This window comes from Arachis ipaensis, chromosome B9 (genome assembly GCF_059453495.1).
Source record: "Arachis ipaensis isolate K30076 ecotype BB chromosome B9, ASM5945349v1, whole genome shotgun sequence".
NCBI lineage: Eukaryota > Viridiplantae > Streptophyta > Magnoliopsida > Fabales > Fabaceae > Arachis > Arachis ipaensis.
In genome coordinates this window covers 2,596,278-2,622,596 of record NC_142444.1, presented here as the reverse complement: position 1 = coordinate 2,622,596, position 26,319 = coordinate 2,596,278, and the positions used below count along the sequence as shown (strand labels likewise).

The window sequence follows — 26,319 nt, the reverse complement described above, 5'->3', positions numbered from 1 at the left end:
AGATTATCGATTTTGTTCTTGAACTATTGTTATGTAGGACATTTTATTAATTATTTAATTTTGACCTCACTGTGGGACTAAATTGATGCTAAATGAAACTTTTTTGGATTCAAATAGAACACTTTAAACTTTAAGGACCAAAACAAAATTACGCCCAAACCTAGGGACCAATTTAGTACTTTACCCAATCATATAATTTAGCAGCAGTTTTAAAATTAATTTTTTCTAAATAAATATTATAGCAATTAATTAAAACTGGTTACTAATAACACAAGAGATAAAGGCGCGAATCACTCTCTAAGAATCTTTGTCGCCATGTAGCTCCCTTTCTTCGATTCTCGTTGTTACATCCTTTCCCCTACCATGTCAATCACTGCTCCGCTTCTTCTCACTCGGCCTAGTAGCTCTTTCGGTTTATTCTTTGGTTTTCTCATTCTACTTGATTCATACTATGCTTTCTATTATTATTTGGTTCAGATTTTGCGTTCCATTAACTTGTTTATAAACCGCCATAAAAATAAACTGACACAATCTTTTAATATTATGACAGTTATACTAACAGTTGCTAAAAGTCACCACAAATTTATTTTCTAGTGCAATCAACCAAACACCCTAAAAAACCACCACTATTTTATGTGCTCTTTGCATTAATTGTAGTAAATTGAAATTTGTCACAAGAGTGATTGCTAATAATTACTCTTATTTTAGTGTTACATTAAGATTGATATTCAGTCAAGAGCAAAGTAATAAAGATCAAAATCCAATGTAAAATTATTTAAATAAATATTTAAAGTTAAGCTTATATATCATACTATAATTGGAAACAAAAAATAACTAACTTTGCTAGTTATGAGCATGGTATGGGTGAAAATACTAATGTTCTTGTGATACAAAAAAAAAAAAGAAAAAGTTTATTAGGAAACATATAAAAATAGATAAATTTTCTAATAGAGTATTTCACAAAATATAAAATCCGCTAAATTCTAACATTTGAATAAAGTATCTGATGAGATAGAATATTTCACAAAATAGAAAAAAAAAAAAGCTTCTATTTGATTGTTACATTGCTTGTGAGGTGTGGATTGACTTAAAAATTAAAACCCAACATATGTGCTATCGTCTTTGAAAGTTTAGGACCTTGATTGCAATGGCAAAAATGAGCGCAAATAACATTGCAAACCCAAAAACCACAATTGCACAAACTCCTACGAAATCATGTTTGAAGCCATAATAACTTCTTATGAAGTCTTGCACTGAAACATGTTCTGATTCCATTATATGAGTTATGTCTCCAAATTGTGATGCAACCGTTCCATATAAGGTCCATGACACAGGACATGCCCAATAGTACCACTTCCACCACACTGGCATCCTCTAATATTGAAAAGGTATATAATAAGAAAAAAATTAAGGAAAATGAAAACGAACAATATGTATGCATCTCCATATACATAAAATATTAAAATTTGCAACAAAAACAATACAAAAATTAAAAACTCTAGTAACTTATCTTGATGGTTCTAGTACTTAGATTATTTAATCAACTTCTAGGCATCTCCTACTAAATACCTAAATATTTGTTTTTACCAAGCAATCTCATGTTTATAACCGTCGCAAAACGGCCATTGTTTTCATTTTCCTGCTATTTAGCGACAGTTGCAACCGTCACAAAATTGATATACATTTTGTGATATACATTTTGTGAATTTCTTATGGCAGTGGATACAAAACCATTTTTTATTACGCGGCGATTATTTCAGCAGTTAGCTTAAATCGCCGCTAACCGTTTACTTGCGACCTATCTTTCAGCGAGTATTTAACCGCTGTAATATATTTAGCGGTGGTCATGTAGTGCTAGAATTAGTATCGAATTTTCAATTTTTCCTATTAATTATTCTTACTTAGCAAGATCAAGAGAAGTCTAAATGCTTCTAGCTAAAGATGGGCTTCATCACATACTTCCATTTTTCTAAAAAAAATATATTTAATTTGGACAAAATTAAATCAAACCTTGTATTCTCTCACTTTAAATTAGTGCATATATTAAATATATGATAGTTATTATAAACAAGAATATAATTAAGTAAAAACTTTGATATCATTAAGAAAATTTAAATTAATCAAATGACTTATATTATTAAACAAAATTGTCAATAAAAATGACTCATATAATTGAAAAAAAAATACTTAATAATATATATGTTTCTCTTAATTAGTGGTAAGGAATAATATATACTTACAGGTGGTGGAATGATAAATCCTGAAAATAGGTTCCATATTGCATAAAATGAAGAAGCCACAATGGAAGCAACATGGCGGTTTGGTGTTAATGCCACAGTCATCATGCCATAGAAAGTGTAGTAGCAAAATGCAAAGTACATGAAAAACAAATACCAAAAGAATTTTCTTGGAGTCCACTCAAATCCAATCATGGCATAAGTCATGACACCATAGGTTGTAGCTTGGGCAAAGATATATGGAAGCTCTATCAAGACCTATAACAAAAGGAACAAGTTGTGTCAACAATGATATGAAAATGCTACCATATAAGAAAATATTATATTCAAGAATGATACTATATAGGTAAAGTTTGGTGAAGATTATTATTAAAAAATAATTAGGGTTGCTAGATAATAATGAATCCTTGAAGTATATGTAGTTATAAAAATTAGACTGGATTAATTTTTTCAAACTAAAAATTAAAAATCAATGATGAACGAGTCACTCGATCGAACTTATTCTGTATTCGATTCAATTGGTAACGACTTAGTCAACTATGATTAAATCTGGTAAAAATTAGTGTAAATTATTGTCCATATAATTTAACCTAAAAGAAATTATTGGAAAAAATACTAAAATTTAATTTCTCATGTAAAAAAATTCAAATTGTATTATATATTTATTTAATTAAAATCGATTTAAGTTATTTGACTAGTGATTATTGATGAAATAATCTAATTAAGTAGTTTTTTTTCCTTCATACAACCCTAGGGGAAAAAAAAAGCAATACTCACTTGTGCAATTGCATAGGGTAAAGCAGAATACATTCCAGCAGCATTTTCTCTATAAAAGACAACTCTTTCAATTGCTACCACTGGTTGTACAGAAGATGCATACTGTAACCCTAGAAAGAGGACAGCAATGTATATTGATCCCATGGCGTTTGATAGATCTTGCTTGTTTGAGCTGTGAAAATGTCACCAGATGGAATTCATTATATTATAATTGGAATAATATGAAAATAAAAAATGCTCTATAAATATAAAAAAAAAATCACCATATCAATATTACGTATTTGTGTATATTTATATATGTTATTTTATATATTTTTCTTATATAGTGATTAGTTATTAGAATGATAAAATATTTTTAAGAGTAAAATATATTTTTTATCTTTGAAATTTTTCAAAAATAAAAAAATATCTCTAATTTTTATTTTGTTTCAATTTTATTATTAACATTTTTTTTGCATCAAATATATTCTGGCAATTAATTTTTTTCAAAAAGTTTAGGACCAATCCAATAATAATACATGATAACTATATATGGTTTGCTTATATTAAAGGTTTTTTTTGAAATTATTGCTGAATTAGTCTTAAATTTTTTGAAAAATCAGCTGTTAGGAGTATATTTAATGTAATTCAAAAACTTTTGAAAAAAATTGAAACAAAATAATATTTAGAGATATTTTTAAATGTTAGAGAATCAATTAGAATCATTAGAATCAATTTAGATCAATTAGCATCGTCTATATTTATATAGCATATCTGTACATTAATTGTAGGATTCTATGTCTTTATTACTTTGATTTATTTAGCACCTATAAATACCCCTTGTATATTGTACCTGACACACAACTCAATAATACACTTTTCACATCATTCTCTCAGTCTCTTGTTTCTAACATGGTATCAGAGCGCGGAATCGGAAAGAGCTCACCAAAAAACCTTAGGGATGGTCCACTTGGCAGCCACGTCAGCGATGCGTCAGCGCCACGTCAGCAATGCGTCAGCGCCACGTCAGCGGGTGATGACACGTGTCAGCACGGGAGAGGCGGATGGAGACACGCTGGCGCACAGGTGGCACGCGGGTCTCAGGGCGGGTCGGGTCGGGTCGTCGCGGGTCGGGTTGCCCAACCAGCTTACCTTGTGACACGTGGACGCTCCAGGGACGTCCGATCTGCACGAAGATCCAACGGCTGCTGAAGCCTCCGGATGAGAAAGAATGGTGGTCGGCAGCAATGTTCTGACGGCGCGTGGAGGCGCGTGTGGTGGTCGTTGGCGGCGATCTTGGCGGCGTTGGAAAGCTGACGGAGAGAAGAACACGATGATACCGGAGGTGACGAACCAAAGCGTCGGAAACAGCTCGAAAATCGCGAGCAAAGAGGCACGGGTGAAATTCGAGAAGCCAACTGTATCCAAAGATGGTACCTCCAAATCCAAGGAGGATGCTGAGAAGGAGAAGGACTATGCAGAGAAATTGGAAGATTGGGATAGTAAAAATCATCAGATTATCACTTGGTTCCGCAACACTTCTACTCCTGGCATTCACTTACAATTTGGGCGTTTTGAAACTGCTAAAGAGGTATGGGATCATTTGGCGAAACGTTACACTATCTCTGATCTCTCTCATCAGTACCAACTGCTTAAGGAACTTCATAGCCTTAAGCAAGAACGTGGCCAAGCAGTTTTTGATTTTCTTGCTCAAATGGAGATTATTTGGGATCAGTTGACCTCCTGTGAGCCTGTTCTTAAAGATCCCACTGATGCTAAGGCATATGAGGATTATCGGAACCGGACACGTCTCATCCAATTTCTGATGGCACTTACTGATGACTATGAGCCGGTCAGGGCTTCTCTTCTTCATCAGAATCCCTTGCCTAGTCTTGAAGATGCTCTTCCTCGTCTTAAGTCTGAAGAAACGCGCTTGGGATTGCTTCGTTCTAAAAGTGAAACTGTCTTTGCTGCCACCGACAGAAAGGGAAAAATCTGTCGCAATTGTAATCGGCCTGGGCATTCCTTCTCCGACTGTCCTTCTATTGAATGTCGTAAGTGCAAACAAAAAGGCCACATTGGCTCCAATTGCCCGAAACTGTTCTGCCATTATTGTAAGCTCTCGGGTCACTTGATTGCTACCTGTCCTACTCGACCACCACGCTCAGATCAGAACAAGTATCAACCTCGTCCCAACCACTCTTCGCATGTGCCTGCCTCTGCTGCTGCTGCTACTGAGTCCACCTCTTCCACATCTCTCAACACACCTTCTGTCTCTCCATCAGATATTGAAACCCTTCTTCGGCAACTTCTCTCTTTCTCTGGTAATACCCCCGCTACTCTTTCCACCCCTCCAGGTAATTCTAAATGGTATTTTGATTCTGGTTGTTTCAATCATATGTCTCCTTTGCGTCATCTTTTTTCGTCGTTGTCTCCCACTACAAATGCACCTTCTGTTAACACTGCTAATGGTTCCCTCTTGCATGCAACACATCACGGGGTTATTTCACAGTCCAATATTCATCTTTCTGATGCTTATTTTATTCCAAAATTGAATTTTAATCTTATCTCTGTCGGTCAGCTTGTTGAACTTGGTTTTGATGTCATTTTTTCAAATTCTGGATGTCGTGTGCAGGATCGTCGGACGGGAAAGATCATCGGGACTGGATGTAAGGTTGGACGCTTATTTGAGCTCGAGAACCTTCATGTTCCCTCTACCCATATATGTGCTGCTTCCTCTCCATCTACTCTTCACTTGTGGCACCGACGTCTTGCCCATAGCTCCTTAGGCAAATTACGTCCTCTTATATCTACGGGTGTTTTAGGTCAAGTTCAAAATGAGTCTTTAGATTGCATTTCTTGTCACACTGCAAAACAACCTGCCTTATCCTTTAATAATAATTCCTCTATTGCATGCTCTCCTTTTGATCTTATTCATTCTGATGTTTGGGGACCCGCTCCCACCGCTTCTATGGGAGGGGCTCGATATTTTGTCCTCTTTATTGATGATTATTCCCGTTTTACTTGGGTCTATTTGATGACTAATCGTTGTGAGTTGCCTCAGATTTATATTAACTTTGCCACTATGGTTCGAACTCAGTTTTCAAAGGTCATTAAAATTTTCAGACGTGATAATGCTATGGAATATCGTGACTCCAAACTTTTAAATTTTCTCGCTGAACAGGGTACTTTGTCCGAGTTTTCTTGTCCTGGTACCTCTCAACAAAATGGCAGAGCTGAGCGTAAACACCGTCATATTCTTGACTCTGTCCGTGCGATGCTTATTTCCTCTTCCTGTCCTGAGCGTGCTTGGGGTGAAGCTGTCCTCACTGCTGTTCATGCTATCAATAGACTCCCTTCTTCTGTTCTTGGTAACACTACTCCCTTTGAGCGTCTTTATCGTACTTCTCCCGATTACAGTTCTCTCCGTGTTTTTGGTTGTGTCTGTTTTGTCCTTCTTCAGCCTCATGAACATAATAAGCTTGAACCTCGGGCTCGCATGTGTTGTTTTCTTGGGTATGCTTCTGAACATAAGGGTTATCGTTGTTGGGATCCTATCTCTCGCCGTATTCGTATATCTCGTCATGTTGTCTTCTGGGAACATCACATGTTCTCTAGTTTCTCCTCCTTTGAGTCCATTCCTTCTACTCCATCACCGTTTTTTACTAACCCAAATGTTGATCTCTTTCCTAGTGATGATACTACAGGGTCTACCCCAAGTCCACCACTCGAGGCTCCTGATCCTCCACCTTCTCCATCTCCCGATGATTCCAGTCCGGACGGCGATCCCACTCCTAGCGTCATGCCTCCTCCTCCCACTCGTTCTTCTAGAGTAAGGAATCCCCCTCCTCATCTTCTTGATTATCATTGCTTTTCTACTATTCTTCATCAACATGAACCTAAGTCATTCAGAGAAGCCTCCACAAATCCAAATTGGCAACAAGCAATGCAGGAAGAAATACAGGCACTTGAAAAAGCACACACTTGGGATTTGGTTGATCCTCCTTCTGATCAGGAAGTTGTGGGCAGTAGATGGGTATACAAGATCAAGACTCGCTCTGATGGCTCTATTGACCGTTATAAGGCACGATTGGTTGCTCAAGGTTGTACGCAAGAGTATGGTATTGATTATGAAGAGACTTTTGCTCCTGTTGCTCGCCTTACGTCTGTTAGAGCTCTCCTTGCCATTGCTGCGGTTAAAAGATGGTCTCTCAGTCAGATGGATGTGAAGAATGCATTTCTTAATGGGGATTTGAAACAGAGAGTCTATATGAAACCACCTCCAGGATATCCTTGTCCTTCCAGTAAGGTTTGTCTCCTTCGCAAGGCACTTTATGGACTTAAGCAAGCTCCTCGTGAATGGTTTGACAAGTTCAGCACTACCATATGCAGTCTTGGCTTTATTTCTAGTCCTCATGAGAATGCGCTTTTCATTCGTAAAAGCGACCGTGGAGTTGTTCTTCTACTTTTGTATGTTGATGACATGATTATTACTGGAGATGATGTTGATGGTATCTCTGATCTCAAGACCTCACTTCAGCGTACCTTTGAGATGAAGGATCTTGGTTCTCTCAGCTATTTTCTTGGTCTCGAGGTCATCTCCACAGATGATGGCATTTATCTCTCTCAGGCTAAGTATGCTTCAGATCTCCTTGCCCGCGCTGGGATTACAGATAGTCGCACCGAGTCTACTCCTCTTGAGCCTAATGTTCGATTTACCCCTATGGATGGCACTGTTTTGGATAATCCGACACTTTATCGTCAATTAGTTGGCGGTCTCGTCTACTTGACTGTCACCCGACCAGACATTGCCTATCCAGTTCATGTCCTCAGCCAGTTCTTGTCTGCTCCCCGTACTACTCACTATGCGGCAGTTCTTCGCATTCTTCGGTATGTCAAAGGCACTCTTTTTCATGGCCTTTATTTTTCTGCCCATTCCTCTTTGACCCTTCAGGCATACTCTGATGCTGATTGGGCTGGTGATCCCACTGATCGTCGTTCTACTACTGGTTATTGTTTGTTTCTTGGCGACGCTCTCATCTCTTGGCGTGCTAAGAAGCAAACGTTCACTGCTCGCTCAAGCACAGAAGCTGAGTACCGTGCCCTTGCTGACACCACTGCTGAGGTTATCTCGGTTCGTTGGCTTCTCGAAGATCTGGGTGCTCCTCAGTCGTCCCCTACTGATGTCTTTTGTGATAACCGCAGTGCTATTCAGATTGCCCATAATGATGTGTTTCATGAACGCACCAAACACATTGAGATTGATTGTCATTTTGTTCGGCAACGAATTCTTATTGATGCTGTTCGTCTCGTTGCTGTTGGGACACTGGATCAGACTGCTGATATCTTCACGAAAGCTCATCACCCGACTCGCTTTCGGATTTTGTTATCCAAACTCAAGCTGGTATCCTTAGCTCCCACTTGAGTTTGAGGGGGGATGTTAGAGAATCAATTAGAATCATTAGAATCAATTTAGATCAATTAGCATCGTCTATATTTATATAGCATATCTGTACATTAATTGTAGGATTCTATGTCTTTATTACTTTGATTTATTTAGCACCTATAAATACCCCTTGTATATTGTACCTGACACACAACTCAATAATACACTTTTCACATCATTCTCTCAGTCTCTTGTTTCTAACATTAAAATTTTAACAAATTTTACCCTATTTTTAATTACAATATAAACATTTCTTTTTATAAAACTAATATGTAATTTTGTACAGTGGTCATTTTTAATTTTATGTTGATATGGTATGGTTATAATAAAATTGAGTATTTTATTATACTTACTATTTGCCTCCAAGGTTCCAAAATATAGTTCCAAATATGAAGGCTAAGATAATAGTGGTAAAAAATCTTATGGCTGTATATGATGGATTGCGCCAATATGACCAATGTTGCTTCCATAAGCATGCTTGGAACTGCACCCAAAATGGCTGTGCATATTTATTAGGGAAATGAAGATCATTTGAATCAGGATCAGGGTTTCCCAATTCTGCTATCATCTCCTTGTTCCTCCTGATGCACAATAATGTATGAGAGTTTAAGCACATTGCAAAAAAAAAATAATTTTAAATTGATTTTTGTGGAGAATCAATTTCAGTTCTTTAAATTATATTTTTTAGGTTTAATTATTCCGTGAGTCATGTAGTTTTATCAAATTTTTAATTAGATCCTTATATATATTTTTTTAATTGAATTTTTATACCATATCAAATTTTGTAACTAAGTTCCTAGCGTGACAAAAACGTTGAAATTAACAGAATATTCTGTTAAACTATAGGAATATTCAAGTGTTAGGCATATTCGTTTTGTTTAACAGAATATTCCCTTAATTCTAACATTTTTGTCACGACAGGAACTTAATTACAAAATCTGATATAGTATGGAAATTCAATAAAAAAAAATATAGGAATCTAATTGAAAATTCAGTGAAATTATAGAGACTGACAGAGTAATTAAACATATATTTTACAAATTCTTTAATCAATAAAATTATAACTATTTTTCTATGTAGTGTGTTATACAAAGAATAAAAAAGCAACCCAAGATACCTATTAGGATGCTAGCTAGTGAATTTCAAAAGGGTCTAGCCATAAACTAGGCTAAATTGCAATTTTCCTAAAAATGATCATAAAATTAATTTAGCTAGTAATTAATTAATATAAGTCCATGCTTACCTGTACAAATCAGAATTTTTGTATATCTCATGAAAATCAACACCGAGATTAAGCTCTTTTGCTGAACTTGTAGCTTCTAGCATCCAAGTTGCTGGGTTATGACCATCTTTGATTTTAGTAACTCCGTCAATGCTCTAGATAATGGAAATATTAGAAAAAGAGATGCTATTAGAAAAAAGAATTGTACATATAATTAATTTTTAAAATATTATTAGTGAATTTAAGTTGCATCATGCCATACCTCAAAATACTTTATCAATTGGCTTGAATGATGACCCAATGGTCCAACATATATTTCTTGTCCTCCACGTTTCAATAGAAATAACTGGAATCATATCGTGCGTTAGATTATATTAAAGTCTCGTGGTTGAAGAATTATAAATCGCAATGCTATTTTAATTTTTATTATATATATATTATTCTTTATTATATATACGACAATTCTACTTAATTACTGTCATTTAAATTTTTTAGGTAAATAATTTTATAATATAATATCAAAATTTCTCCCTTCAAAATTTTAAAATCTAATATTTATTATTCTTATTCTTTTAAATAAAGATAGAAATTTATTATAAACTCAAGAGTATATGCTTAAATAAGTTTTTCAGAAATTTTGCATTAGACGTTTTCGTCTCTAAAAAATTTATTATATTGAAATCTTAAATTTTAGAAAAATAAGATATATAGGTCTTTTTATCATACTTTTGAGGATTTATTTGTCTAAATAAAAACAATAGATCTGGTTAAGATATAGGCTTCTATATCTTACTTTTGTAAAATTTAAGAACCCCAATGTAATAAAAAAATTTAAGGACGAAAACGTTCGAGTAAAATTTCTTAGAAACCTATTTAAGTATATACTCTAAACTCAAAAATAGACTCTCTTTAATTCATACTTTAAATTTATAAAAAAAATCTTACATAAAAAAATATATTAGATATATAATCATTTATATACTTTACGATTTTACCCAATAATTTAATCCAAGCTTTGGGAATAATCAATTTCATAAAATTCTTCACCTCATCAAAAGCTTCAAATATGTCAATGTTGGGCTGATGAATGGTGCAAAGAATTGTTCGTCCAGTATCAACGATATTTCTAATAGTCCTCATAACAATGGCGGCAGCTCTAGCATCTAAACCAGAAGTAGGCTCATCCATGAAAATTATAGATGGATTAGCCACTAATTCAACCGCTATAGTTAATCTCTTGCGTTGTTCAATTGAGAGTCCATTTATTCCAGGTAACCCAACTAGTGAGTTTCTCAACAAGTTCAATTCCACAAGCTCCATAACTTCTTCAATAAACATCTATAACCATTTGTTAGATCCAAAATTATGAGAAACCCAATTCAAAGGAAAAGATTAAGGCATGTTTGTTTAGCAGTTTTGGTTTCTTTTTTAGTAAAGTATCGTTTTTGTCCCTAACATTTGGGATAAGTCCCAAAGTTGTCCCTAACGTTTCAATCGTCCTATTTAAGTCCCTAACGTTTCAAAACTGACTCAATGTTGTCCTGCCGTTAAGGATCCGTTAACAGAATTGACGACAGAACAAAATTGAGACGATTTTGAAACGTTAGAGACTTAAATAGGACGAAGACGTTAGGGACAAAAACGATATATAAAAATAAATTTTAATTTAATTTTATCTTTCAATAATATTAATTTTTTACTGTACATAGTATTCAATTATTTTTCAATTACATCTAAATAAATTACATTAATCACATTACTTTCATTTTAAATAAATTTATTTTTTATAATTTTAAAGAATTTTGATACATTAGAGACAAAAAGTATAATTTATATTTTATTGTATATATATATATATTATTTTTTTCTTTTTTGCAAGTTTATATACTAGTCATTTTACAAACATTTCATGAGAACTAAAAATCTTTAAGAGTAAAATTATAAAAAAAATTAATTTATTTAAAATAAAAGTAATATGATTAAGTGTAATTTACTTAGATGTGATTAAAAAATAATTGAATACTATGTATAGTAAAAAAATTGATATTATTGAAGGATAAAATTAAAATTTATTTCTATGTATCATTTTTGTCCCCAACGTTTTTGTCCTATTTAAGTCCCTAACGTTTCAAAATCGTCTCAATTTTGTTCCACCGTCAATTCTGTTAACGGATCCCTAACGGCAGGACAACATTGAGTCAGTTTTAAAACGTTAGGAACTTAAATAGGACGATTGAAACGTTAGGGACAACTTTAAGACTTACCCTAAACGTTGGAACAAAAACGATACTTTACTTTTTTTTTTTCCTTAAAAATTTTTAAAAATTAAAATAAAACAAAAATATTTTCATAAACTAAACGGCTGAAGTCTTAAGATGCCTTGAGCTACAAGGTACTTACTTTTTTATCGTTAGAATCAATTTTCACCGATAAGCGAAGCCATGCCGAGTAAAATAAGGACTCATAAACAGTAATATGAGGAGAGTGGATATCGTTTTGCTCGCAATAACCCGAGATTCTAGCAAATGTTTCTTGCTTCTTAGGGTATCCAGAAATTTTTATGCTTCCATCAATGTATCCACCGGTTTTCCTACCAGCTAGAACATCCATTAAGGTGGTTTTTCCTGCTCCAGTTACACCCATCAAAGCTGTGAGCACACCAGGCCTAAATGCACCACTAACACCCTTTAGAAGCACTAACCTATCTTCTATTACACCTTGATCCTTCATTTCCTGCCAGTGAAGAAAATAATACAAGTGATCATCAACTCCATTCAATTATAACCTCTTGAAAAAAATTCAATAAAAAAGAACTCAAATAAAAACAGATTTAGTCCACCTATATATGTGTTTATTTATTGTCTCAAAATAATGAAGATATTGACGCAAAGACACACATATACATGGAGAGAGATAAATATAACGAAAATGTTTGATAACAAAATAAAAATTTATCAAAAACAGTCAGAATTTATTTTATTTAATATTCATTAATTATTGTAATAATTAATAAATAATAAATAAGACAAATTTTAGCCTTTTTTTTTTTTCTCCTTAACATTACTATAAACATAAAAATATGTGTTGTCTATTTAGTTATTAAAATGCTAACAAAAAGACATAAACTAGTTTTATCCCTAATAAATTGAGAGTAGAAAATAGAATTTTAAAAGTTACCAACAAACAAAATTTTTAATAAAAATTTGTATCTCATATATTTATGTCTCAACTTTCAACCACATATATATATATATATATATATATATATATATATATATATATATATATATATATATATATATATATATATATATATATATATATATATATATATATTGTGTGTCATTGTTTATCAACATGCTCTTCCAAAATTTGTGCCTCATTATTAAACACAAAAAGTGAACATATATATGTTATGTGTTCAATGTAATGTTAATTTCAGGGTTAGCTTTAAAACTTTGTTAAAATACAATCGCTAACTTTGAAAATGACTAACCTGTGGCATATCAACGGAATAGACAACTTCATCAAAGGTGATAGAATGTGGTTCAAATGGAAGAACCATGCCTTTTCTCCTCCTTCCGTTGCTACTATTGTTGGAAGCATTAACTCTTCTTGAACCTTCTTCAAGACAATAATACAAAGTTTGATTGATATGCATTTTGATGTATACTGTAACTATGTTATTAATCACTAATAATTAACAGGTTAATAAATATGATTTTGATTTTTAAGGTATAGGTCGAAAAAATTTTTTGTCTCTAATTTTTTTTTGTATACAAAATCGTCCTTAACGTTTAACTTAATTTTAAAATCGTATTTTTTACCAAAATTTTAATTTTTATTACCAAATTTTCCCTAACTAAAAAAAATTAAAAAATTAAAAAAGAAAAAAAAAGAAAAAAGAAAACGGGTTAAAGGGGGAAGGGAATCACGCGAGGGGGAGGGAAGAAGAAAGGGAAAGAGAATGTGGGGACAATGGAATCATGCGAGGGGAGAAGCAATCCGCCGCGTCGTCATTATGTTCATCCTCCTCGCTAGCTCACCAATCGGCACTGCTCCTTGCCATTGCTCCTCATCGTTTGCCGATGCTTCGCGTCTTCGTTGCTGGATCTCGCCGCTGCTCCTCACATGTCATCGCAGCTCCTTGCCGCTCGCCACTGCTCTTCGTCATTCGCCGCTGCTTTCCTCTTCCTCGCTAGCTCGCCGCTACTCCCTTTCCTCGCTAGCTCGCCGCTGCTTCTCGTCGCTCACTGCTGCTCCTCGCTGCTAGGTTCCAATTCTATTTCTAATTAAGTTGATTATTCTGCTTCTATTTCTGATTTCATTAGTTAAGTTGATTATTCTGCTTCTGCTTCTTTTGTTAATTATATTGTTAGATTTGTTGTTGATTTTGTTAATCACACTGTTGTTGTTGACTCTGATTTTATTTTGATTGATTCTATTATTCTTCTGTTTCTGTTTTGCTTCTGATTCTATTCTTTTGTTTTTCTATTTTAACTTTTTTATATCTGTTAGTTGAAATTTTATCACTGCTGTTGAAATTATGTTGCTATTGTATTTTTTTTGTTTTTTTGTTTTGATGCTGCTGTGATGGAGAAGAAGAACTGGGTATTGCTGTGATAGAGAAGAAAAACCAGGTATTTTGGTGAAGAAGGAGAAAGATATTTTAGTCTAAAGGACGATTTTAAAATTAAATTAAATCTTAAGGACGATTTTGTATGAAAAAAAAAAGTTAGGGACGAAAAAAATTTTCGACCTATACCTTAGAGACTAAAATTATACTTAACCCTAATTAATATCTCAACCACATCAAAATAATTATCGAAAAGATGAAGTATTTGGTAACAAAAAATAACCAGACTTTACTTTATTTAATATTTATTAATTTTAGTAACAATTAATAAATAATAAATAAAGTAAGTTCTCACTTTTTTTTCTTTAAGAGTGACATGAAATGATAAGTCACCTATATGTGGCAATTCAACTTCTTGAGCTATATCATCATTAGTTGCATTGCCTTCTTCCTCTTCAATTATTGTTGCTCGTTGATTCTCAAATGCTGCAAAAAATATACATGTATTTTAATAAAAATATTTCGTGTGAGCAAATATGTTAGGCATATAACTATTTGATGTCAAAAAGAAATTTTTGTGCGAGAAAAAATATGTTAGGTATATAACTATTCAATTTAATTCAAGTATCTCAAGGAGTAAACTTTGAAGATACTTATAGACAATACAATTACTTTAATTGCTCAAATGAAAATATTAAATAATAACCAAATAATGTGAAGATACTCACGAGTGAGATAAGTGAGAGCCATGGTGTATAGAATGTTGAAGAGAAAAATATATCCAATCAATACCCCAACGCCAATCCAATACCAATAAGCATGCGTGAAGAATCCATGAGATTCCAGAGCTTGAACTCCTAGTGTCTTGTTGGAGTTTTGTGTAAACTATAATTGAAGAGAAAATAAATTAGGCTTTTATTATTATTATTATTATTATTATTATTATTATTATTATTATTATTATTATTATTATTATTATTTGGAGTTATATATAGCTCAAGAAATCACCTTGTGCCAACTTTTTCCGAGAAATTCATTCACCATTATTGCATTTAGACCATACGTGATAGGTGAAATCCAATACCCCCAAATCCACCAATCCTTGATGTTTTCTGTTGCATTGCCCAATTATAAGTGGGTTTCAATTTATGTACTTAACATCAAAGTTATGAAAACTAAATCGATCATTATATCGATAGTATTGGATCTAATAAAATAATATATTTATGTATAAAATATATTTTTTTAAAATAATTTTTTTTATTATTTTAAACTAGTTAATCACTAAAAAATTGTATTGAATCTATTAATTATTCTGTCAAATAATCAGTTATTTGGTTATTTTTTTAATTACTTAACTGATTTTTATTGTCAATCAATATTTTATCTAAATCAGATCAGTTTGATAATTAGTTTTCGATTGAACTGACTAGTCCGATACAGTTTGCAGAATAATCATACTTAATATACTAGTGTGTTTTATTTTATAATGAAAAAAAAAAAACTAGTGCAATAGAGCAATGTGCTACATACTAGTAGTGACTTTTTTTATTTTTTTTTGATAAATTAAATAGGAAACAAATATATATGGTAATTGGACTCACTTCTGGATAAAATGAAGCCACCCAACAGCAAAATTATAACACCTACAGTTGCCCCAAATGTGTTGGCCACAATCACGTTATTCCTAGACAAGGCAGCAACTGCTCGGAACAGTCCAGAAGCCATTTGGCTGGTTAGGAACAGCACCAGATATTGCTTGAAGAATCTGCCAAAAATAATATAATATATAAAACCTCAAACCATATAATTAATTTTGTGTGTAAATTTGTGGCAATAAAAGAAAAAAAAAGTGATAAAATAATAGAATTTTGCACAAGTGTCGGTAGATATCAGTGTTTTTTAATGGGGGTTTTTGAAACTGTTGCTATTTTTCCGGTTTGTGGCGACTGTATAAGTAGTTTCATAGTAGAGCAACGATATTCTTTAATTTGCGACGGTTTACTAAAAACTGCCGCAAATTCTCGACTTTTATAACCAGCCAAAGCCTGTCAAACCAAATCCATCTTATTTTCACAAAAACGGTAGTTTATCACAAAAGATATTATAAAAACTTATATTTTATAAATTTAATTTGGTGAATGTTATGGTGTCTAAAAATGATGTCTACTTACTAAAAAAATTAAGATTAAAAAATAATATTTAATTTAAAAAATATAAAAATAAATAATTTTTTAAAAATAAAAACTTACTACAAAAAGTAAATTAGAAAAAAATTTAGATACTAATTCATAGATACCATAAAATTGACCATTTAATTTTTAACGTATTATCAATATCATTATCAGTATAAAAATAATTTTATAAGTGCATCTAATCACATAATATATTAATATCGTAAGTAAACATAAATACTTTTACATTTACTGTATAATTATTTAAAAAATAAATATATAATTAAAAATTATATAAAATATTTTATATTGTTAATTTATCAAAATTAAAAATTCATAAATTTATCGTAAAATTCATTGGAAACGGTTTTCCGCCGCTAAAAAGGAAGAGAAAAAGACGTCGCACCTGGCAACATTTGAATCATATCCAATTACATAGTATGTGAGGAAGACCCAATTAGCAACATCAAGAAATGATAGAGGAATCTTAAGGATCCAAGTGGGTATGGCATATGCCCATGAAGGATAAAATAGATGATCCCTTTGCTTGTACAAAACTGCAAGCTTTGCACTCGCCATTGAAATTTCAGATATTCCAAGTACTGTTAGCATTGATAGTGAGAAATATAAAGCACCAATATAAACACTTCCATCATCAATAGATTCTCGGTGCATCTTTGTTCGTAGAAACAGAGTCATAGTAATTATTGCAATCATCGTAACCTGTAAAAAAATTATATATTATATGAATTTAATTTTAAATACATAATTATTGTTGTAAAATAGTCTTATGTATATCAAAATATGTATTGATATATTAATAAAAATAATTATTTTTTACATTAATCACGTGAATAATTATTTTAAAAAATAGATTTAATTAAACGATTATATAAAACGTTTTACAAACATTAAAATTAAACTCTTATTATATACATATAAAAGCATCGATTCATTTATATAAACTAGTTAGTGTATGTGCCAATAAGTTATAATTCAAATGGCATAAGACCATTTCCAGTAGGGAACTCATCCCAGTCCCTATTTATGGTCCACCTGTCATAAAAAGTAACTCTACATCAGCTTTTGCGTCATAAACGGTAAATAGGAACTCAAAACATCTCTCTCTTCTCCATTAGGAGGAACTAACTTTAGTCCCTGTTGTGGTCCTACTTAATTAATTAATTAAAATACTTAAAATTAATGTTATTGATTTTTTTAATAATATTATTTAAATTTATAAATTTAAAAATAATTCACTATTAAAAGATATTAATATTAAATAAATTTATATATAATAATAATACACAATATATAATTCGGGATTACACTAATTTATAGTTTTGTATTTACAATTGCTAATTTTAATAATATCGTTAGCATTTTAAATTTTAAAAATAAAAATAACTAACTCAACTAAGAATTATTTTGTAAGGTGTAAAAATTAAATTTATTTTTTAATGTAAGTAAATTTAATTAATTATAATTTAATATAATAATATAAATAATATTCAATATTAATTATGATATAAATAATTAATATAAATTATTAATTAAATAAAAATGTAATTATTTAATCTAATTAATTTTTTTAAATAATTAATATAAATTATTAATTAAATAAAAATATAATTATTTAATATAATTTTTATTATAATTATTACTAATTTAATTATTATTTTATTATTTAATATAATTATTTAATTATTTCAAATTTTATATTATTATTTTTTTAAAATAACTTGCCAAATGGCAAGTTATTATTGGTTAACTTGAATCCCTGTTTAGAGGGACTCCCTCACCTTGACACCCGTGCGGGAACTCATTCCTTTTCTCCTCCAATGGTTAGAGTTCCTATGTGTCAGGAAAAAGTGAAAGAGGAACTCACCATTGTAGGTGCTCTAATTCATCCATTCTCACCTAAAAATTTTGAATTTGAGTTTCACTTCTAACTTTGAAAAAAAAAAAGGTTTAATTACTCTGTTAGTCCCTATAGTTTCGTAAAATTTTTAATTAGGTCCCTATACTTTTTTTCTTTTAATTGAGTTCTTGCACCAAATTTTTTTTAATTGGGTTCCAACACTTTTTTTTCCTTTTATTTAGGTCCCTGTCCCAATTCTTTTTTTCTTTAGTTGGCGTCCCTATAAAATTAAGCCAATTACTAACTAAGAGGGACTTAATTGAAAAAAAAAATTTTGGTGCAGCGACCCAATTAAAAAGAAAAAAATATAGGGACCTAATTAAAAATTTCATGAAACTATAGGGACCAACAGAGTAATTAAACAAAAAAAACTAGTCAGTGTATGTTGATATTTTATTCGTTTTATATTTTAGGTTAAAATATGAGTACTAATATATTTTTTAAATTCCACCTTAATTAATTTGCTAATTTAAATATTCTTCTGATCATTTCAGCCAAATAACAACTAAAATTTTTTTTATTACTCCTGATAATTTATTCATATCTTATCACTTAATAATTGTGGATGATTATTTGTCTATAAAATTAAAAATCTAAAACTGTTATACATATTATTAGTTCAACAACAATAGCAATAATAATTGAAACAAAAGTTGCTAATAAAACTTGCCTGGCTCAACTTGAAGATATAAACAAATGAATTTCTTTTCAAGAGCAAATACTCCCTTGAGATGTTAGCCTTTACTAGTTCCTTCAAATTAGTACCATATTTTTTTGTGGTTAATGCAGCTCTGTGATTCATAGACTTGTCAAATGGAATTGAAAGTTCATCAACCATTCCCTTGCCAACGTGGAATGATTGAAATGCCTCGGCAAATTGAGTAGCAGATATAAAGTTATAAGGTTGATCTCTTTGTGACCAATATTGCTCTTGATCCTTTTTAGAAGTTACCTATAAGAAGAGATAATTCAGATATAAACACTTCTTAGTAATTTTTTTTTGAAATATAATTTACAGAAATTGATAAAATTTTTAGGACATAGTTTACTCAAAGTAACTGCATATCATAAAAATGTCAATGCTGATAATTTTAACAGTAGAAAATATAAACTAACTTGATAGGTATTAAATTGGATTAATTTGACGGTGGAAACTCAGCTGCAGTCGACTTCATGTGAAGTTGATACCTAAGAGCCGTTAGATGATTTGACTAATTTGACTAAATTTTTATCTAACGACTCTCAAATATCAACTTCACATGAAGTCAGCTTCACTTGAATTTTCACCTAATTTGACCATCTACTCAAAATAGACAATTCATTTTAGATAAAACCTAAGGTTTTGATAACTAATCGGTCAATAAACGAATGATAGAGCTAAAAATTTAAAAGTTTAAAAGTTTAACTAAAGAGTCGGGATTAAATCATATATAATAAAATAATATTTTTATTATAATATATATTTTTTTTTAAAAAATAATGTTTATATTTTATTATTTTTAAACTAATTAACCATAAAAAAATCATATCGATTCGATCAATTAACTGATTTTCATTGATTCTTTTAGTTCTTTAACCGTTTCATAGCTCACGAATTTTTATCTAAATCGAACTAGAATAATCGATTTTCAATTAACCTGATTAAACCGGTTCAATTCGAATCTAAGAACATAAAATCTTTAAAATAAAAAAAATATGAGGAGAAATTTGACTTACTTCTTGAAGAAAATCAGCAACACTTTTCCTTTCAGGACAGTTAAAACCCATACAATGAAAAAAATCAAGAACATGTTCACGGGGTCCTTGGTAAATAATTTCACCATCAGAGATCAAAACAATGTCATCAAAAAGTTCATAAGTCTCCGGTGTCGGTTGTAGTAAAGAGATGAATGCGGTTCCATTAAGAATGTGAACATATTGCTTTAAAGAGCTCACAATCTGAAAAGTTGTGGAGCTATCCAAACCGGTTGAGATTTCATCCATGAACAAAGCATTTGCCGGTCCAACCAGCATCTCCCCTATAGTAACTCGCTTTCGTTGTCCTCCTGATATACCACGCAACATTTCGTTCCCTACCATGGTATTGGCACAAATATCCAACCCTAGAATCTACATTTTAAGGTTAAAGTAAATTATAACCTTTATTTGAAGAACAATACTACATTACCAGTAAATATTAGGTTAAATTACACAGTTGGTCCCTACATTTTTAGTGAAATTGTAAATTAGTCTCTACACTTTAAAAATTTGTAATTAGATCCCTAAAAAGAATTAAAATTTACAATTTAGTCCCCGTCGGTCAAAAAGTGTTGATTTAACAGAATATTCTCAGAATATGCTGAGAATATTCTGTTAAAATAGAGAATATACTGATAATATTCTGTTAAATCAAGCACTTTTTGAACGACGGGGACTAAATTACAAATTTTAATTATCTTTAAGGACCCAATTACAAACTTTTAAAGTATAGAGACCAATTTGTAATTTCACTGAAAGTGTAGGGACCAACTATATAATTTAACCTAAATATTATTATTATTTTTTGTCAGCAATAATTTATATCCATGTTTACTTATGTTTTGCACACAATAAACATATAGTTTGAACTTATATTTACTAGAGTTTTACGTTATATACACATTAATCTAATACGATTTGTATTTATATTTTTTAGAATTTACACATATAAATTAATGAAATTTATTTATTAAAAATAATTTAATATTTATACTGACTAAATAATGAATACTAAAAATTACTGAACCTAATAGTTTCTTTTTTTTAATATAATAAACACCTATTTTAATAAAAATGTCAAAAATATTTTTTCATAAAAATATTTTGTTTAGCTACATTTAAAAAGTGTGATTTATGAAAAAAATAACACTTTAAAAGGAATAACAACACTTTTAAATAAAAATAATGTTTTTATGATATACCAAAATTAAATACTACATTTTCACTATCCAATAGTTAAAAAAAATATCTTCAGAAAAAAAAAAATTATATATTTTCATTAGAATATTCACCTTTTCAATAAATAAATGTCAAGTTCAAAAGAAAACATAATACAAAGTAAATACAATGATACAAACAAAATTAAAACATATAACTACTTTAACTACTTATACATACTAAATAACACTACCTACAATCTGACCACAAAAAAAATTTAAAGTATACCTTTATCCGATCAACCACTTAAATTTTAAGAAAAATAATTCATGTTCTCCTAGACACTGTACTCTAGTCTCTAGCATATAATTTATATAAATATTCTCGTAAAACCACTCGTTCTAAAAGTTTAAATTAATAGGAAAAAGTAACAATAATGATTATATCTCTAATATTTCCTTCAAACAAGAGTCTCTTTTTTAGATTTGTTTGATTTTTACATAATTTTTTTTATTTATCTTATACTATTTTTTTTTATTTTTTGAAGTTCTCCAAATATCAAACTCTTGACTTTTTGGATATAAAACTCTAATACTATGTCATCCCAAAAATAAACTTAAACTGATAGAAAAATGTAATACTAATAAGGATCCCGCTAGGAAGACAATGGACTATTTGTACAATGTGTACAATGGGCTATTAAGTTACAAAATGAACATCTCCCATACTATCTAGAATAAACTATCTAGAATAACCATCCGAGTACTAGCGATAATAAACATCTTCCCAAGAGCTTAAATTGATTTTGGGGTTCACCAAGGATCAAACTCTTAACCTTTCGGATCTGGCGCTCTAATACCATGTCATAATACCACTCATCCCAAAAACTTCAACTGATGAGAAAAGGTAACACTAATGATTATATATCTAATACTCCCTAAACTTCCATTATACACATTGTATAAATATTCCATTGGCTCCTTAACAACCTTAAGGCATAGAATCTTATTTTTAGTGTTACCTTTAGTACATAATCTGTTACCAAACTTGCTTCTTGTCCTCCAATTGTAGTTGCCTGTTATATTAGAAACCAATCAAATGTAAATATGTGACATCTATTGAATACTGATTTTATTATTGTAACTTCTCTTCTCATCATACCTTCATGTAGACATCAATATCTGAGTCAGGTTTAATCTTAGCTTCCTTCTCTCTTCTAGACAATTCAGATAGCAAGTCTATTCATGCATGGATGGCAAAATTATTATTACCAATAATAATATAATTATGTGTTACACCCAAAATTAGATATGGAAAAAGAAAAAATCAATCATCTCTATATAATATAGTTAATATGACTAACCATAACGTGATCCAACTCCTTGGCACCTTGCTGAAAAAGTCAACGTTTCTCTAACAGTCATTTCTCCAATATGAACATCATGTTGACTAATATATGCAGCAGTTCTTTGAGGTACAAACTCGTTCATTTCATGTCCATTATAACTCACTCTCCCAGATACCTTTAGGCCAAAAGTCATAAAAAGGTTTGGGGCATTATAGGCACTTAGAAAATAAAATTATTAAGAAACCATGCATTATTATGGAGTGCTGTATAATACGGCTTGTTGGTTTGGTAAAATTTTTTGAAAAAGTGCTTTTATTTTTTAAAAGGTTAAGCTTCTCATTTTATATTTGATAAATAAAAAAGATCATGTGTTTGTGTTTGCAGTTTTTAAAAGATCGAGATATTTTTTAAAGTACCTAAGATAGTGCTTTTTAGAATTGGCTTGCGCTTTTCAAAATTTAAAAGTCTAATATAACCTCATATGTTAACTAATTTTCAAATTTAATACTTGCGTTTATGTCTATTATAATATTTTTAAATTTTAAAAGTTATTTTATCAAACGCAATTGTTGTTGCTTGTGTTTATTGAAAACTATTTTTAATTTGATTTACCAAACATAAATGTTACAACTTTTAAAAAATTATCTTTTAAAAATTAACTTTTATAAGCTATTTTTGAAAAGTAAAAGCTTTACCAAACTAAGGCTAAAAGGCCAATAGACAAAAAAATCAATTACCAAATTAGTTATTATTTTTTGCGTATATATTTATATGTATGAATGTATGATCAAATTTTTTATAGTAAAATAATTAATTAAATATTTATATAGCAATAATATACCAAACCTTTTTCATGAATACATAATATGTATATTTATATATAGAGTAATTAATTTTTTGTCTATATAACATAGTTGATTTTTATTTATTTTTATTGGAAAAATAACAATAACATTAAGTCATCAATATCTAGTGTTTTTCATATTTGATTGAATGTGTTATGTGAATCAAACAATACTATATATATAGTATAGTAGTATATAGTATCATATCATTGATTGTGGCCAAAAAAAAAAAAGTATCATATCATATATTAATTATATTTTTGTTTAAACCATGTATATAGAAACATTTTTTTAAGAGAAAACACTTAAAACATGTTTGGATTACGTTTTAATTTTCAAATTTTAGTATATTTTGTTTCTATAATTTTATAAACAAGAAAAGAAAAAAAATAGTGAAAATAATGAAATTTAATTTATTTTCTATTTCACCTTTTCTTTTACAAAATTCTAAAAGCTTACAAAATAGAAACACAAGCCAAATAAACAATCCTTGATTTTAAGGAAAAGTATAGGGTACCAACATATTATCTGTCAACTTATTGTCAACAATAATTAATTATTATATTTTAAACACATATATAAAGAGACACATTCAGAAAATATATTTATAAAGACATTTCTATTAAACACAGTCATAAAAAAAATATTTTAGACACATCTATGAAGACACTTTCATTAAACACAATTATAAATAAAAGTTGGCAGAAGTTAGTAGAAATACTGTTGGTAACGTAGTGGGATTGTGATTTTAATTACCTTGAGACTTGGATCAAGCTTTCCCGATAAGGCTAGAAGAAGAGTGGTTTTTCCAGAACTTGGAGGACCAAGAAGCAATGTCATCCTACGAGGTTTAATTATTCCACTAACATCTTTGAAGATAGTCACTTGTTTCTTTTTGCTTGACATTATGTGTAGAAAAGTCAAAACACTCTACAATATCAAAGTGATTATTTAAAGATTAATGCGAGACTAATAATTAACTAATTAAAAACACAACATTAATTATATTAGAGAAAAGAACAAATAGGTCTCTGACCTTTTGTCCCGCGAATATTTTTGTCCTTGACTATTGAAAAATATTTTTAAGTCCTTGATCTTCACAAAACTTGGACGGATCAGTCCATTCGTTCAAATGCCTCTGTCAAGGATTGATCCGTCCAAATGCCTTCGTTAGGGACTGATCCGTCCAAATTTTGTGTAAGTCAGGGACTTAAAAGTATTTTTCAATGGTCAGAGACAAAAATGTCCGCGGAATAAAAGGTCAGAGACCTATTTACTCTTTTCTCATTATATTATTAATCTTCTTAGGTTTACCTCCACTCGATTAATAGCAAAGTTTAGAAAAGTAGGCATAGCTCTACTCCCCACAAGAACTTCAGCCTCAACATTAAGGTGTTCAAATCGAACTTCAACTGTTGGAATGTTAAGCCCAACCCTAGCAAAGTTGTAATAAAGACAAACAAAAGAGATAATTAAAGAATATAATATTATACAAAATAATTACTAAATTTGAAAATTTTTATTTAATAGACTAATGCTAGAAAATTAAATTTTTTTATTTTATTCAAATTTTTTTAAAAATTATTTTATATATCTTAAATTTTGGACATTAAATTATAAACTCTTAATCTTGTTTTCAAAATTTTAAATTCTAAAAATAAAATAAAATAAAATAAAAGCTAATGTTAATTTTTCTTAGTGTCCAGTTAATATTAATTAATTAACTAAAAAATAATTTTTTTAATTTTTTAATTAACAATAATATTTTCATGCACCACATAATTGAAATTCAGTAGGGAAATTAATTCCGATGATCGAATTTTTGTATAACTATCCATTATAATACCATAATTCCCATTTATTTTCATCCCACAACTAATTAAAAAATCATTGTTATATCTTTATTGATTAGTATTTTTTTTATGTTAAAACTTAAAACACCTGTTAACAAAATCATTAAAATAAAAAGTATAAAACTTTTTTATTTAGACATGTATATCAAAATTTTTTAACCCTTACAAACACATCAATCTTTGTCTACTTAATCACCCGGTGAAAACTCAGGTACAGTCAACTTTAGGTGAAGTTGATATCTGAGAATCGTTAAATGATTTGACTGATTTAACTAAATTTTTATCTAACGACTCTCAGATATCAACTTCACATGAAGTCGACTTCACCTTAATTTTCACCTAATTACCTATCAATCCTTTCTCGGAGTTTCAACAAGAAGTTCTCATTATCCTCTTCAGCAACCTTGATCAATCTATCTAGAAGCTTCTGCCTATCTTGGAATCCAAGCTCAGTGATGTCAATCTCATTAGCCACACCTCTAGATGTGGCTAATAACCCTTTCCTCAAACGATTATATGTTGGTAGCTTCTCTAGTGAGGCCCATTTAAGAGCTTCTTCATCATCTTCTTCTTCACATGATGATGATGTCTTTGAGAAAACGTTTTCTGAGCTTGTGGTTTTGTTTCTCCTAAGTCTAAAACTAGTTGATCTTAGACTATTGCTTCCTCTGTATATATCACTTCCTTCCATTGCTGTATCACCACAAACACAAATACAACAGATATATAAATAATTATATTTTTAATATGTTCTTTTATATACGAATTGAATTTAATTTTTTTAATCATAAAATTTTTTATATTATATTATAAAATTATTTATTTTAAAAATTTAAATAAATAGAAAATAGACAAATTATTATATCTTTAACCACAATGACACATGCAAAAAAATTAAACAATGTGGCAAAAACAATAATATATATAAAAAGTAATTTTAGGATAAAAAAATTATATAAAAATTTAAAAGAGATATTTATTTAAAGAGGTGTGTAAATATATAACCATTTATTTATCTCTTTTTTTCAGTTTAATTTTTTTTTAAA

At 30.2% G+C, this 26,319-nt stretch overlaps 1 protein-coding gene across 4 annotated transcripts; it reads right to left on the bottom strand.

Annotated features, from left to right (window-relative positions):
• Positions 1-1,113: 1,113 nt before the first annotated feature.
• LOC107616575 (pleiotropic drug resistance protein 1-like) lies at positions 1,114-25,964 on the bottom strand. 4 transcript variants are annotated; one of them, XM_016318529.3, is made up of 22 exons: positions 25,621-25,964; positions 24,735-24,855; positions 24,177-24,350; positions 22,591-22,750; positions 22,389-22,465; positions 22,249-22,302; positions 20,049-20,441; positions 19,003-19,284; positions 16,818-17,134; positions 15,842-16,005; positions 15,246-15,349; positions 14,966-15,122; positions 14,631-14,723; positions 13,158-13,285; positions 12,062-12,394; positions 10,709-10,999; positions 9,924-10,007; positions 9,683-9,816; positions 8,793-9,020; positions 3,015-3,186; positions 2,241-2,495; positions 1,114-1,374 (listed from the first exon to the last, which is right to left on the bottom strand). In XM_016318529.3, the coding sequence occupies exons 1-22, from the start codon at positions 25,962-25,964 to the stop codon at positions 1,114-1,116; spliced, it is 4,326 nt and encodes a 1,441-aa protein (XP_016174015.1). The 4 variants fall into 4 exon arrangements, with proteins under 4 accessions (XP_016174015.1, XP_016174016.1, XP_088355718.1 ...); XM_016318530.3 differs by having other exon boundaries at positions 13,158-13,270; XM_088499592.1 differs by having other exon boundaries at positions 13,158-13,294; positions 14,667-14,723.
• Positions 25,965-26,319: the final 355 nt, after the last annotated feature.

What these genes read in the sequence shown, in the direction of transcription:
- LOC107616575 (XM_016318529.3), bottom strand. Translation starts at nt 25,964, where the DNA reads ATGGAAGGAAGTGATATATACAGAGGAAGCAATAGTCTAAGATCAACT. An exon ending in ATATTGATGTCTACATGAAG is followed by an intron (nt 22,303 to 22,388) that starts GTATGATGAGAA and finishes CTAATATAACAG; the next exon opens with GCAACTACAATTGGAGGACA. An exon ending in TGGCTTCATTTTATCCAGAA is followed by an intron (nt 15,350 to 15,841) that starts GTGAGTCCAATT and finishes GCAATGCAACAG; the next exon opens with AAAACATCAAGGATTGGTGG.